The 16687-nt window shown below is 35.3% G+C and overlaps 2 protein-coding genes across 2 annotated transcripts in view; both read left to right on the plus strand.

The window, feature by feature from the left end:
* The window catches only part of LOC136802338 (DNA mismatch repair protein Msh3-like), a 214101-nt gene that overhangs the window by 36559 nt on the left and 160855 nt on the right, over window positions 1-16687 (plus strand). The window lies entirely within an intron of this gene.
* On the plus strand, window positions 204-16445 carry LOC136802332 (WD repeat-containing protein 91-like). Its single transcript, XM_067059053.1, has 13 exons — window positions 204-402; window positions 7978-8242; window positions 8560-8682; window positions 9117-9312; window positions 9500-9944; window positions 10491-10585; window positions 10879-10975; window positions 11369-11463; window positions 13312-13498; window positions 14095-14203; window positions 14706-14818; window positions 15197-15382; window positions 15700-16445. Exons 1-13 carry the CDS (start codon window positions 280-282, stop codon window positions 15853-15855), a joined length of 2190 nt encoding a protein of 729 aa, XP_066915154.1. The 5' UTR covers window positions 204-279; the 3' UTR covers window positions 15856-16445.

Here is a 16687-nt window from a genome sequence, read left to right on the forward strand (position 1 = left end):
AATTAGGTTTGTTCTAATGTTTAGCACCAAATGATCTCGCGGCAAATGCTAGATTTTAAAAGTACAGACCGGAGAAAACGGAAGCTTTGCTTAAGGAAGATGAAAAAAATTCCGGTCTGTAAAATCTTTTTTTATCCCCCTTATTATGAAATTCAGAGACTCACACTTGAAAACTTGAAAACTATTATCTCCATAAGCTTGCAAATCTGAGGTTCTGAGGTATTTTGAGGTAATCTGAAAAATTGATTTTTCGAAGGAAAATCAGAAAGCATCAAAAGCATGGCAACCACTGCAAATGCACTAGACGACCTCATTAAAGAATACCTAATATACAGAGGCTTTACTGCAACTCTCAAATGTTTTGATGTCGATCTTAAAAATGATAAGTCGAAGAGCTTTAAGGTAAGCTTGTTTAAAGATGATTGTATAATCTAGACCCCCGCGCTCGATAGGATCGATCATCGGAGCGGCTCGATGACGGATCGATATGTGATCGATGGATTACTTATCGATCCGGATAGGAGATCGATAGAGGATCGATACTCAAGATTTTTTTAAGCTTATGATTAGTTATCGATCTATCATCGATCTATCATCGATCTATCATCGATCTTTTATCGATCTTATCGACCCTATCGACTCTTTCTAAAAATCGAGCTCTGATATTAATCGATCTTTCTCGCCATCGACACCTATCGATTACCTATCGACACCTATCGATTACCTATCGACACCTATCGATTACCTTTCGACACCTCTATCGATCCAATCAAAATATCGACCGTTTTTTTATATTGATTAATCGATCCATAGCGATCTAATGAATGGCGTCAACCGGATTTACTTATCGGTACTTATCTGGCACCCGATGTAGAAATTTTCTTTCGACACGCTAAGAAAGCTCTGGGAAAAGGTCGGGGAAACTTTCAACATCTGCTGGAAGGTTTATATTACGGAATTTCGCCTGAGCCCTAGCTCCGAACTTAAAAAAGCGGAGGGGGCCGGCTTAAAAATGGCCGATATGGTACTCTCGGGTACCTAATATAATAAGCCCCCCCTTAGAGCCTGAAATTATAATCGATGCATAATCGATTAACGATCGATGACGAATCGATATACTCGATTGAAATACTAGCTCGATAATGGATCAACGAAGGATCGATACTCAAGACTTTTTAATGGCTGAATCTTCCATCGATCTCCTATCCGGATCGATAAGTAATCCATCGATCACATATCGATCCGTCATCGAGCCGCTCCGATGATCGATCCTATCGAGCGCGGGGGTCTGGTATAATAAAACGTCAATATAATAGAACTCTCTCTTCTTCCTGCTCCTCCGCCACCACTCACGACCCTCGACATGGCCCGAGAATTCTCGGGCCTCTTCGGGCCATGTTCGGGCCGGGAGTCCCTATCAATTCTTTTGGCCCGAACATGACCCGAGTCATTCGGGCCATGTTCGGGCCATGTTAAATGTTAAATTGATTCAGCATGTCCAGTCAAACAAAATAGTACAAAATAAGATTTGTCTGTTTTGTTTATATCGCTCAAAAAAACTTTACAAGCTTCCCATGGACACGCTTCAGTTTAAAACCAGGACCAGTTTACTAGCAAATATTTCCACCCTAAGTATATTTATAACTATGTTTTCATACCAAATAAGACATTTAATATTTATATGAATTTACAACATTCATATATTTAATATAATTAAGAGAAACAAAGTTTTTCTCAAAGAAAATGTTTAAAAAATTCAGTCCTGAAATTACATGCCTGTTTAAATCATGTTTTCAAAAATTGGCCCGTGCGTGGCCCGCGTGTGGCCCGAACACGGCCCGAATTCTCGGGCCATACTCGGGCTTTACGCGAATTCCAATAAAAGTTTTGGCCCGAGAATTCTCGGGCCATGTCTAGGGTCGTCACCACTCTCTCTCTCTCTCTGTTTGCATAGTCAAAGACATTTACCAAAGCAAAGAGAAGATCTAACCCACACTCGAACTATTGCAATTTTTTGGAAACGTCATCAGGCCAAAAATTGCGAAAACATTTGCCAGTTTTTAAAGTCAAATCAGGTGCGAAAAAGGGGCGCTTCCATCCAGAACTCTCACCAGTGCGGCATTTTACCTGGATCAGGGAAGTCACCTGATCCAGCTGGGAGACCCGTCTACTCTGTTCGTGTGGTTTAGTTAAAACGAATAATAAAATGTAGAAATCTCCATAGAAATAACAGAGTATATAGCCGGGTATTTTTGTAGATGCCAAATCTGTCTGCAGAATTCTTTTGGCTCTTAAACAATTATTGAAATCACGTGATATTATTGTTTTGATTGGAAGTGCACGAATCTGATTGGCTAACCTTATCAACAGCTTTTTTGGCACGAAATTAAAACCAAAACCATACTCTCAATGAATAGCTTTTGATGGGATTTTTGCTTATGTGTTGTAAGTTTGAATAGAGAGTATGGATCTCCAAACTACACCGGATCGAGCTACATCGCTTGTTCTGGCAGGCTAGCTCTAAATCTCTAAAACAGCAACTAATAACATGAAAACCAGATTTTATGATTCTTCAATGGGAATCAAAACTATAAAGTGCACTTACAAACATCAATATGTCAGATCTAACAAAATTAATAACGATACTGTCATCATTGACAATAAAACAAAGGATTTTCTGTCAAGAGTCTTGTAAACATTCCAACAACTTCCATCAAAATGATCTGTCACAGCAAGTCTACCATTTTTAATGCAGTCTGAGGATTGAGCCGAGAACGCTCTTGCAGAACGCTTGCAGAACGCTTGCAGAACGCCTGCGAGCTCTCGCGCGGATGAAAAACTTTAATCTGTCAATCATCTTCTCAAGCGAAAAGACGCGAAGCGATTCTAGCTTAGTGCCGCAGATCATCAGTGCAATTATCATAATCCCTTTATTTTCATTCCTAGAATTTTTGCAAAAAAAAGGAAAAATACAAAAGTTGTACTTTTTACTGCTCCATATTCACATACCTTAAGTTGGTCTAATATCGACATCCCTCGTCTAATTCCGACACCCTTTTTTAGAGAAAGGAATAATATGAAAGCTTGAATCACTGATTGAAAAAGGATTGTTCCTCTCTGACCACTAAGCAAAGAAAAACAGTTTCAACCTTTCTAGAAATTTCAGCTTATAAAAAGGGTGTCGAAAATGGAGGAGGGGTGTTGACATTAGACCAACTTACGGAACTGAATTTGAAAAATCTTCTATGTGGCGTTTTTTTGCAAACTTCAAAAAACTGATTTTTGTCTCGCTTTTGCGGGACTACAGGTTAAGTGCTGTGTGCAGCATAGGGTACAAAGTCCAAATATGCGTTTCCCGTAATTTTTGTATGAAGAGTTAGGTCCATACTGTCTGGGTATACACGCATCACTCGATCTAGCGACGGTGTAGTCCCATCAAGCAACGGTTTTCTATTACTTTTATTCTTTCGTATTTCCGCCCACGGCGCAATTGGGCCGATGAAATCTGCATAAAGGTAATCTTTTTAAAATTTGCTGCCAAATGAGCATTCAAACTAAAATTTTCACGGTGCAGTTGTCGAGTTATGAGAGCATTGCTCGATCAAGCTACAAAGTTACCAAGTTCCCAATTGATCCTGATTAATTTCATAACTCGAGAACCGCACGGTGAAAATTTAAGTTTGAATGCTCATTCGACGGCAAATTTTTAAAAGATAACCTTCATGCAGATTTCATCGGCCCAAAAGTTTGCGGCGCGGGCAGAAACATGAAAGACTAAAAGTGATAGAAAATCGTCGCTCGATCAGACTACACCGTTACATCGAGTGACCCATGTACCCAGAACAAGCGACGTAGTTCAATCAGGTGACGTCCCCCGAACCAGGTAAAATGCCGTACTGCTCACAATCCTCCATCGGTTTGCATAGCAAAGACTCCAGATAGGTGAACCTAGTGAACTCATCTGGTGAACTGAGTTAATCCAGAGCAGCTCAGAGGAGAACCGGGTAGGTGAAATCACATCTGGTGAACTGAGTGAACCATGCAGTTCTGAATCGAGGTTGATCCCAGTGACATACTCTGTGCCCATCTTGGCTAAGGAGGGGTTCAATAAAATCCAGTGGTTGTGCTGGAAAGTCACAGATACTTTAGGCTTACAAACTTTCGCGAGCATAAACTTTTGCAATTCGCTAGATAAAAATGAGAATTTTTAAATAAAAATTGCCTTAAAAGTGAAAAATATTCCTTGAATTCAATAAAGACGGTTGCCCTTTGAATTTAAAAAGGCATTAAAGGATAATAATATGCCGAAAATTTGATATTTAATACGATTTCGAGGTTTTATAGATTTCCAATTTTTTTGAGAATTTTTTGTGAGCATAAACTTTTGCAAATTGCCCTGTTAAGAATTTTCAAAGACATTTACTTTCGCGAAAAAGGTCAAAATTTGTGAAGATCGCGAGTATAGATCAGGTAGTATAGCTATAGTAGCACGAGCCTGTCAGTGGATACCAGCAGCCTAGGTCAGAAAGGAAAAGCAAACCTTATTACTGTCAACTGCTCTAACTTGGGACAATCTGACAAAACATGGGACGGCAATTCGGCCACCATTTCACCAAACCTCCAAAGTCATTTGAGTTAATGAACAGCGTATTGGAAAATACACAATTTCTCTTTGCACTGAGTAGGCTTTTAAATCAAAATATGAAAAAATCTGTAGTGGAACACACGCAAATATCTGGAATAAAGAAGACCAAATTAGTGGCAAAACGATGGAGCGTTTGACGTCACTCGCACGGCAAGTTACACCTTCGTTATTTCTTAATGCAATCAGGCGATAGGTGGTTAGACGACGGGGTTTCTGTATCTCCAATCGGCGTCCGGTCATTTTGAATGAAAACAAAAAAGTTAAAAAGGGCGCGCTATCAGTGAAAGTTATCGTGACATGTTATGACAGAAAGTATGATTGATAAACTTGGTGGAGTTATCAAAACTAATTTGTTGTCAAAGAGATTTAACAGTAATTGAAAATACAGGTCAGATATCAACAGTCCCATGTTTTGACCAATCGTCTCAAGTTAGAGCAGTTGACGGTACACACATTCAATATACTCTCCATCCCCTATGACCTCCTGACTCAGAAATTGCTTTTTGGTGGCCCCAGAGGGAACATATTTGCTTGCCAAACTTCAAGCAAATAATATTCTATTAATCCAAAGGAGATCAAAATAGGTATATATAATAAGAAAAAGGGATGACCCGACTTTTAAATTTGAATTGGTTATTCTCCCTTTCTTTCCTTGAACAGAGTTAAGTAAAACAATAAACAAAACATAATCAATTAAAAACTGGGCTGCAAATATGACTGAAAAAGCCATTTGACTGACTGAAAATCTTTTGTGTCGGTCATGATGTCTGAATGAAAAGAGGAATAAACCATTAACTTGAGAGTTGAAAATAAATCTCTTACACCCCTGTCTGTTACTTGGACATGTTCATAAAACATAGGGCGAAAGTTTACACATTGAAAAATGGCTTTTTTACATTTTTATCAATAACTTGGTAAGTATTGCAGTAATCTTGCTGAAAATTGGTGAAAATGACGATAATGATGTAACAAAAAGGACTGCATCAAAAAATTTCAAAAATATACTCCTCAAACAAGGAAAATGATAAAATTGTAACTTTGTTACTAAATTATCAATTATTAAGGTTCTAATGGATTATTTACAATTCACAGGATTTCATTTCTGTCTGACACAGTGTTCGATTGACGAAAAATATTTATTTGCAGCCCTGTAAAAGTGATTTGAATGTTGAAAGATTGCATCTTCATCCCCAAGGTAAACAATCAAATTACAAAATCTGGGCTTAAGGCAGTATGGAATTAGTCACAACATAATTAAAACAATGAAACTTAAGATCTTACGTCTTCAACTTAGAGCAGTGTAGCAGGACAGCAGGTAATTCAAAATCAATCAGGTAATCTACCAACCAATGATGAACATTCATGTTTAATACTACCTAAATATATAGATAGATAGATAAATAGCTTGCTCCATCTATTTTGATGAAGATCTACTAATTTTAAATATCATTAAATCTCAATTTGATAATACGAGAACCAGCGAGGATTAAAACATCAGCTTGGAAAATACCTTGTGTCTTGTTTGTTATATAAATAAGCTCTCATATTCTTTTAACACCCCTAGACTGCTGATAATTAGGCTAGGCTAGACTTACCTCTTTTCTCTTTCCTATTCCAATAATACATTGCCTATATAGTTAACACATGATACATATTACGTAGTTTCAATATTGTAGATTTTTTTAAGGGTGTAATTATACACTTATCACTATTTGAATGAGAGGTAAGCTACTATAGCCCTAACCCTAACAAAATTTATGGGAATCGATATTCGAACTTTATATATATACAATGCTGCACACAAACACTTAAAGCTAAGGTCCTGCTAAAGTGAGAGAAAAATCAGTGTTTTGAAGTTTGCATAAAACACCACCATGGAAGATCTTTCAACTTCAGAATGTGAATAGAGCAGTAAAAAATACAACTTTTGTATTTTCTTTTAATTCGCTACCTTAATTCAAAAGGGGCCTAAGTCCATTTTTATGAAATTTGAGATCTTTAGTTTTTCTCAATCTCTGGCTCATTTGCTCTCTTTTGATGTACAGAACAAGTAGTTTTTAAAGTTAAAAAGGTTCAAAACTTCATACTGAAGCTCTGATAAAAGTGATGTTTAATTCAAAAGAGGCCTAAGTCCATCATCTTTTTACAATTAAGGGCCTAAGTCCATCAACTATTTACAATAAAAAGGCCTAAGTCCACCAAAATAAGTTTGTTAAGTTTTGAAGAGGCCTAAGTCCAATTGAATTGCAAATGGGCCTAAGTGCATCCTAAAAAGTTTAATTGAGTTTTTCTTTATTTTACTGAGATTGTCTTTTCTCTTTATCTTGAATCTAGGTGTAAGTGGTTTTATTTTGGAGTGTCATATGTGCAGGTTTTGAACTCTAAAAGGCAGAAATTAACCCTCACACGTTTTTCAAAATTCATGTTTAATTCAAAAAAGGCCTAAGTCCACTCTGCAAGATTTACTAAGTTGCACCTGTTACATACAAAAATACATTCCTTTCAAACGAATGCCTTTTCATTGGAAAAACAAGTTATAGCTATGGCTTTCAGAAAACATTTACTTCAAAGCTTTACCATCAAAAATGGTTTCAGAATCAAGGAAAAACTTTAATTGCAATTTTCTCAAAATGACCCAAATGGACTTAGGCCCCTTTTGAATTAAGGCTCACAGGACTTAGGCCCCTTTTGAATTAAGGTAGCGTTGTGTTGCAATGGCTCCAGAAATAAAATAAAGAGATAATGATAATTGAATACTATCCATTGATGATCCTCGGCACTATCATAAAGCTAAAATCGCTATTTGTACTCTTCGCTTGAGAAAATGATTTTTTTCAACCGTGAGGAAGTTTGTTTCCCCTATCCTAAGATAGGGCCTATTCATTAAATTTCTGATTCAAAGAGGGGTCAAGGTCTTTTTAACTCCTTAAAAAATATTAAAGAAAGTTAATTAAAAATGTTAGTAAAAGTATGGCACCGCAACAAGTAAAAGTATGGCACCGCAACAAGTAAAAGTATGGCACCGCAACAACTTCTTCTAAAGTCTGTCTCAAAAGTGTGTGGACAATTCAGTTTTTTTAGATTTTCTCAGCACCCATTCGTTCTATGTGAGAAAGTTATACACCGTTGGAAAGATACTTCAAAGGAAAATAATCTCATTTGAAGAAGGCCTAAAGCGGCTGAAAATTACCAAAAAAAGCAAAAATGACCAAGTTTGCAGTGCTGTATCTTTTTATCTCGGAAAAATACGAAAAATCTGAACACAGATTTGAAATCAGCAAGGTTTAAACTTTTTATTTCCTTAAGTTTCATTATTGATTACAATCTTGCAGGTTGAAAACATTTTGGAGCAGTTTGCAACATGCATTCACAACACTGATATAACATCATTACGAAAGTATTGGAAGTACTTTGACCGATGTTTCTTCAGTCAGCTTGGTCATGACACTTACAAAGTAATCAAGAAACTAGAAGGGAATCTTTTGAAATTATACATCATCCATTGTGTTCAAACTAACAAAATGGACAAAGTGACAGAATTCTTCGAGAAATATGCTTCTGAATTACATCATGAAGATAATTGGAAAGAATGGTTTGGTATGAAATTTGTTATTTAGTTTTTTAGTTTTTTCCCCTTTTTATGCCAACATAATGTGATTAAAAGATGAGTGAATATCAAAACATACAGACTGCTATGATTTCAATAGATGTTTTCTAAATACGATTATGACGTCATAGCTGTCAATAACTAGACTTTTAACTTCTGAAGTGTAACTGACGGGTCGGTATAACAAAGGTGGTTTTTGCATATGCATATATGTCATAAATTAACCAAAAAAGTTATAATCTATCGATTGCTTCATAATAGAGTGCAACTGAAGTATTGATTTAACTTTTTTGTCTTTCATTCATAGCTTTACCATTCATGAAAAACCCTGAGCAGGCAAGATCCTTCAGTATTTGTTTCACCAAGATTTGGCAAGACTCGGTGTTGTTATCACTTGGCAATTGTTTGGAAACTGTTTTCAACAATATTTGTATCTTTTCTATCAATTATTTCTCTTTTTAAAGGGCCACAATATGGGTTATTGCAAGACAAACGTCAAACTGACGTCAATGACCCCACTCTCTGCCTGTAATGTCAACACACGTGGAGTGATCTCTGATCCTCTCAGTCTCTATCTCTATCCATCTATCTGGTTTAGTTACAGCAGGTCATTCAGCCCATTCTCACAATGAACTGGACTGACTACCCAATTCCCCTCACACGACATTAGTTGACCTGGGCGAAGGTTGGTTCACTTGGCAAGTGAATGAACGAGTGGGAATCGAACCTTGGTTTTCGTTACAGGAATCAAGGATGATGACATGATATACCACAGCTCCTCTAGTATAGTACAGGCAACTTCTTGAGATTATTGCAAATTTTATAAAAAAATTCCACTTCCATTTCTCCTTGACATTCTTATAGCTTTACCTACTCTACTGAATTTTGAGAAAGAAAAGTCAAAATTTGAAAAACTCGAAGAAGAGAATGTCAAACTCTTAGGTCGTTTAGCATCTTACGAAAAAGAAATCATCCAATATCATGCACGTGTAACTGCAGAGAAAACAGATGCAGCTTGTCAAACAATAGACATATCTATAGAAATGAATCACCAAGAAAGGTATTATCAGTTTTCGATTGATTCAATGGCCATTTTGAAGAAGTAACTTGGGTTTTAAGGTTATTTCTTCAGATCTTGCTTCTTTTATTAACACTAATTTTACTTACTTGGCCAATTTGAATTGTTAGCTTTTCATTGCAGATTCTTATTCCATCTTGTAATTTTTCTTTGTTTTGAAAATTTTCAGGCTGAAAAAAAGCAAATCGATAGAACCCTCTACCACTAATACAAAGCCTAAATTTGGATGGAAAATTTTCGCAGGAAACAAAGACTCAGTGAAAACACCAAAAAAGGAGAATAATAAACCTGATGGTAAATTGGACGAAAAACAATTATTCAGAAGCTCACTTGATGAAAGTGCACTGAGAAGGCTGAAACAACTTACTAAACAGAATTCTACAAATAAGATTAAAAAAACAAATTCAGAAGATAATGGAGTCATAAATAAACAATTAAATGATGACATAAGTTTAAGCAGTACAGAGGGTGATGAGGAAAATGTGGTCGATGTTACGGTACCTTCAGCTGACTTTTATGTACCGTTAGATAACAATAAAGATGTCACGTCAGACTCACTCACATTAGCAAGATCAAATTCAAAGCAAGAAACACCTTTTATTGTTCTGAGTCAGGTACATTTTTTTGGTTGAACACAATTTGGAATTAACTTGATAAAATCTTTACGTTGTAAGCCGACTGAACTCCTTTTGATAATTTTTTTGATTTCGTCCTACAATCACTGCCATGATATTTTGCACAAAAGGGAAACTCCATCAAAACTTTTAAAACTGCGATTGATTTTTATAAAGTGCTTTAAAGTACGGTTGGAAAGAGTTTTAACTTAGGATCTCAGAATCTAAAAGCTCAAAAATGTTCCAATATGGCTGAGAATTAGCTTGGAAGTAGTGAAATTGCAATTCTTGCCCGAGCTTTGAATTCTGAAAAATGTTAAATTACCCAAATTGCCAATATATTTTGGCGCTGATTGTAGTTTTGGCTATCCAAAGATTTACTATATACAGTGTTGAAAGTAGGGCGGTTTCACTTCTCGAAATTCAGCAAAATTTGAAAAATAGGGGTAAACTTTTTGTACCAAGTCAATTTTCCGCAAAAAAAAAAAAAAAAATAACTGTGAACAGTTTTAATTCTATTTATTTTATTTCTTAATTTTTTCTTAGGATGAGTTTACAGAACACAATGCTTCGATCATTTCATGTCGATTTTCTGATAACAATAATATCGTGGCAAGTCTAGATGTATCTGGCATTGTGAAGTAAGTAAAAAGTTCTGATTATGCACCATATAACCACAAGGTAATTTGAGGGGGTGTTAGACAACCCACTCTTTTTACCTGCCCAGCAAACCAAAGTTTGTTTTTACCATATTTCCTGTTTGGTAAAAAAAAAGTGTTATAAAACTCTTATTACCTCAAACCAATACCCAAATAAACTGATCTAGAATTCTTTTAAACACCAACGTAGTTTTGACATGAAAACATACACCTATCGAACGATTTTAGCGTTACAAGAAGTTTTCGTGATCCTTTTAAATGAACTTTGATTTTAGGATATGGCAATGTTATCCTGCAATATCAGCACAATCCATGGTCACTCTCAAAGGAGATTACACATCTTTAGACTGGGTGCCAAAACTTGATGGGAAGGTCAGATTCAAATTCAGTAATTATATTAAAGAGTTTTATTTTTAAAAGTGTTCAAATCTTAACCCCTAAAGAGTTTACTTCTTTTTTGCTAGGCAAACCTTTTAACCCCCTTGAGATCTCAATACCGAGTTTATGTATTTGCACTTTTGAGGACGGTAGAGTGCCTGAAGCGATTTGGAAAAACCCGCAATTCCGCCCCGCAAAATCGAGGACGGTAAAATTGCTGATTTACCGTCGTCCTCAGCTGGTCAGGATCTACTCAAATTAGAACCTTACCGCTTCCGTCGCTGAAAAACACGCATACATAAACTCGCTAATATGTATAAGTGGATGAAGGGCTAAGATCTTTTAGGAGGAAGTTTTATTTTTCAATAGGTTTTCTTCCTGTTTTAGCTTGTTCTTGGCAAAGGGAATTCAGTGTTGTCCTTATATGATGTGAATCAGAAAAAGATGCTTTGGGAAACAAATATCAACTCTAAATTCAAAAGGTATCATTTTCTAAAGAATACAATCTCCATCAATCAGTTTTTGGACCTACCCCGGTGGGGTTAAGGTCCTATAAATTCACCTCTGTCCGTTCGTCCGTCTGTCCGTTCGTCCGTCTGTCCGTTCGTCCGTCTGTCCGTTCGTTACCAGCTTTTCTCGAGATTGAATCATAGGAATCATTTGATTTTTGGTACAAAGGTACCAAAATATAACGGAGCCCGATTTTCGAAAAAAAAAATTTTTGGGCAAATTTGGGCCAAAAAACGGCTAAAAAACGGTTTTTTTGGAGTTTGTGAAAAATTGGATCATTAAATTTTTTTGATTTTTTGCATGAAAGTAGGGTACCATCATAGGTAAAAGATGGCTCAAGCAGATTTTTGCAAAAAAATTTATTTGGCTTAAAAAACGCATGTTTATCTATAAAAATCACTATTAATAAGCATACATCAATGTTCTTAGTCAAATTACTCAATTTCTTTATGAGATAGAAGTTTTTTTTGCTCATGAGGGCTTACTTTTGAAGAATATGTGTGTTTAGACATGAAATTTTGGTTGCTTGGTGTGTTTTTATAGAAAAACTGGCCAAGTTCAATATTTTTTTATAAGCACAATATCAATTACTTAGGTATTAGCTTTTCTCGAGATTGGCTCTTTCATTCTTTAAGACTTTTTGCACAAAGATGCATAACTATAAACCCTCGAATGTGATGGAGCCCAATTTTCGAAAAAAAAAAATGTTTTTGGGCAAATTTGGGGCAAAAAACGGCTAAAAAACAGGTTTTTTGGACTTTGTGAAAAATTGGATCATTAACTTTTTCTGATTTTTTGCATGAAAGTAGGGTACCATCATATGTAAAAGATGGCTCAGGGAGATTTTTGCAAAAAGATTTGCTGGCTCAAAAAACGCATGTTTATCTATAAGAATCACTATTAATAAGCATACATTAATGTTCTTAGTCAAATTACTCAATTTTTTTACGAGATAGATGTTTTCTTTGCTCACGAGGGCTTACTTTTGAAGCATATGTGTGGTTAGACATGAAATTTTGGTTGCTTGGCGTGTTTTTATAGAAAAACTGGCCAAATTCGATATTTTTTTATAAGCACATTATCAATTACTTAGGTATTAGCTTTTCTCGAGATTAGCTCTTTCATTCTTTATGATTTTTTGCACAAAGATGCATAACTATAAACCCTCGAATGTGATGGAGCCCAATTTTCGAGAAAAAAAAAATGTTTTTGGGCAAATTTGGGCCAAAAAACGGCTAAAAAAAGGGTTTTTTGGACTTTGTGAAATATTGGATCGTTGTTTTTTTCTGATTTTTTGCATGAAAGTAGGTAAAAGATGGGTCAAGCAGATTTTTGTAAAAAAAATTTTCAGCTCAAAAAATGCATCTTTATCTATAAGAATCACTATTAATAAGCATACATCAAGGTTCTTAGCCAAATTACTCAATTTTTTGATGAGATAGATGTTTTTTTTATGCTCACGAAGTGTTGAATATGAAAGAATACGAAAGAGCATGAAATTTTGGTTTCTAAACGTTTTTTTTATAAGAAACAAACGACTAATTTTAATAAATCGTCACTATTTGTGTTCTGAATGATTGTTTAACGTTCATGCTCACGTAGATATCAATTATATATGTGTTAAATGCATAACCAGGTAGGTCCATAAAAGTATCACTTGTTTCAATCAGGAGTAATTTCTCCTTATAGTGAACAATCAAAATCAAACTATTTAATTTGAATTAGGAATCTGCTCCGATTACTATCAGATTCTAAACTTTAGGTTAATTTAAAGAAGGCTCCATTCACAAGATACATTATTTCTCCAATCTACTCGTCAGGGTGAACTGTATTACAAGCAGTCCGGTTTCAGCAACAGCTGCTGTCAGCTTAGCATCAGACTCCAAGAAAAATAATAGCAATCAACAACAAAAACTGATCAAAATGAAGCAATACCCATTTCACACACCAAAAAGTTCAAGAGAAGGTTGTTTATGTTTGTGGGATTTGCACACTGGACAAAAGAAGGTGAAATGGATAAGTTAATAATGTTTGCAACTGTTTTTTGTATGACTTCTTAGAATAATGCACCTTTCTCAAAGCCATAAAAAGCAAAGGGTATTTTGCTAAGAAATAAATCTTGTTTCTTATAAAAGGAATAAGGAATTAAGGGAGAGGATAAGGACATAAGGGGGGGGGTTTGTAGGGGTTCGAAATACCGTTTTTCCGTCAAAATTTTTGCTGAATCCCGGAATCCCGAAAATTGGAAAAATAATAACACCGTCACACCGGCTTGTACAGGGCAAAAATGTACCTAAATACCGTCACCGTCTGATTTTAAAATACCGTTTTCCCGTCTCTTTTTTCGTCAAATCCCGTAATACCGTACTAAAAAGGGCCAATCCCGTCACACCGTAAAAGTACAACCCCCCCCCATAAAGCACTTTCTAATAAACTAACACCCCCTAAAGGGAGCTTATCTATCGTTGCCCTTAAGACTAAAGGCTCATCTCAAAGTATTATAACCTAACAGAATTCGTAATTTTACTGTGGTGAGATGATTGGCCTCTTTTTCATTCAGAGGAAAAATAAATGTTTTTCAATTTTTCTTGCTCATTTTGTAGACTGACTTAACTTTGGACCCCAATCCTGTGTGCATCCACTCTCTTGCATATAACCACAATGGAACCTTGCTTGTTTCTGGTGGTGCAGATGGCATGATTAGACTTTATGGTGAGTTTTTTTCTTGTGTTTTATTTGTTTGATACTGGACCTTTATAGCAAATCCCTTTATCAAACGGGTATACCCACTACTCAGGAGCCTAACATACACCACTCCTTTAATTTCGATTTTTCTCAGTCGTATTTTCAGATGATAAATAAATGTCCATTATTTTGCTCCAACCTATATAACCTATTTTAGTCCATAATTACCCAATTGTATTGTATTTGCATAGTCTTTATACCCCCTGACAATTAGCTCCCAATTTATTAGACACCTGAGAGCATGGCCAAAGGAGTGCATTCATTTCACGTTTACAATGTTTATGTGTACCTTAAGTTGATTAATTTTTAGAAATTCTGTGAATGTTTTGCCGTTTTCATGGCAATAAATAGACATCGCGGAAAAAACAGACTTTCGGCCAAAAGCTCTTAATGTGAAATGATGCTAATCCATGAACCGTCGATTCAATCCATTTAAGGTAGTTATCATAACAACTCTTTCCTCATCCAGATATCCGCAATAACGATTGTCTGATTGGTTGGCACGGTCATTCCACTAACGTCTTGGATGTCAAATTCAATCCAGATGAAACTTGTATTTATAGCATCGATGCGTCAGGAAAGGTTAGCAGTGAGCGCTCAAATTAAGCATTTCTATATTAAGGATTTTTCATAAAACTTTTTAATTTATATTCCAAAATTAAATATGTTTCTGGTTGTTCAAAATAAATTGCCAGAGTAATCCTTAACAAAAAATACAGCGTGTCCAGGTGTGTCCGGAAAAAAAAAGAACATGATTTATACAAGTAAAAATCCAAGAAATAGAAATTATCTTTTGTAATTGTTATTCTATTTTTTCTAGATTTTTTTAGGTGCCTTTGTTTTGCCTTCTTTCTTAATACGCGGTCAGGCTTCACTGAGACTGGTAACCAAAATACATTTAAAAATTGCCGCTAAGAGTTGATAGGTGTATAACAATAGATAATACTTCACACTTTCTAGCTTGCTGTTTGGGATATCAACAAAGTTAGTTCAAAGATTGCAGAATTTCCGTTGCCAGCGGGAAGCACTGGAATCTATGATTACAGTAACACCGGCGATGAGATACCTTCAAGTCATTTGCTGGCATGTGATTCAGAGGGTAATCATATGATGACGTGTAGCCCAAGTGGACTCATGCTTTATCAGGTATACTATTTTATCCTATGTTTTCCCCTAACTATTGATTGCCAATAGCCTCAACATAAGCTCGACTCTAATAGTCTTTAATAGTATTTCTTTGACTTAATTTTAGTCAATTTTGTTCAGTCCATAAAAAACCTCATCCCGATTCAGATCAAATTAGATATCTGCCTTGAAATACTGATTCAGCTTATCATTTTGATGTACATTTACAAGTCTTACGTAGTTAATGGCAAAGTACTATCAGAATAAATCCTTTTCTTTTGATCATTTTGATTGGCTAGCAGGGTTTCACTGACACAGAGGATATTTGTTTGCTTTAGGTCAAACCTATTGATTCTATGGAAGAAGTAATGCATCTGGTTTCACGCTGCTCTGAAGTTCTGACTCTAGACTGGACGTCTTCACCCAATTGCTCAACAGCTATTTGTGGGACCAGGAAAGGAACCGTCCAAATATCAACTTTATTAAAACGCTAAATCAGTCAGATTTTGATTAGAGCTCCACTTTCTTCTGGTGCGTTTCTTACTGGGATGCCTCACCAACTATAAGCTACTTACAGTCGACCCTCTCTCTAATTCGAATTTTCAAGAATCTTCTTCGAATAAAAGAAGGATTCGAGTTACAGGGAGTATTAACAAAATTCGTTTTTAAGAGTTTTACAAGTGTAAATTAATAAACAAAAAAATCTATGCGAATTTTTTTGAGTGATTAATTACCCATGCAGATATTCTATTTATAGGTCTTGATCAAAGGGTCGAATTTTGAACAAAATGTTACTTCGTCTTCTTCATATTTCTTTCTTTAAAAATCTTACCCACCATGTTATTGTAAATATCAAATATAAATTATTGGAATTAAAAATATTGCAAAAAGTTTTTTTACGATTTTTAAATAGACATTTTGGATGATTAGAATTTTTATATAACATTTTTTATTTAGATGATTAGAAGTAGGGATCATTTTCAGTTCAATCAGATTTTATTATTAAAAATAATTCTTGAAAATTTTGACCTTGATTTGATTTTTTTTTACCATTGTAAGTAATTGATTATTAAAAATTATTTTCTATTTTGCCATTGTTACAATCTTTTTGTCAAAAGTTAAGAGGAAACCTTCGATGCCAATCGAATGAAACCGATTGCTACTTCGATTTTTGAATCGATTGATCTTCTGGGAATGTGATAAGGATTTGAATTTCTACCGGTCATGCCAAAACCTTTCTAATATACCTGATATGACTTATTTTAAAACATCTAATTGTATTTCTTTTGTTTTTCAGACCAATGTATTTAAAAGAAAAACAACAAC

This window comes from Clytia hemisphaerica, unplaced genomic scaffold (assembly GCF_902728285.1).
Source record: "Clytia hemisphaerica strain Z4C2 unplaced genomic scaffold, Clytia hemisphaerica genome assembly, whole genome shotgun sequence".
NCBI lineage: Eukaryota > Metazoa > Cnidaria > Hydrozoa > Leptothecata > Clytiidae > Clytia > Clytia hemisphaerica.

What these genes read in the sequence shown, in the direction of transcription:
- LOC136802332 (XM_067059053.1), top strand. Translation starts at nt 280, where the DNA reads ATGGCAACCACTGCAAATGCACTAGACGACCTCATTAAAGAATACCTA. An exon ending in ATCAACTCTAAATTCAAAAG is followed by an intron (nt 11,464 to 13,311) that starts GTATCATTTTCT and finishes TCTACTCGTCAG; the next exon opens with GGTGAACTGTATTACAAGCA. An exon ending in GTGGACTCATGCTTTATCAG is followed by an intron (nt 15,383 to 15,699) that starts GTATACTATTTT and finishes TGTTTGCTTTAG; the next exon opens with GTCAAACCTATTGATTCTAT.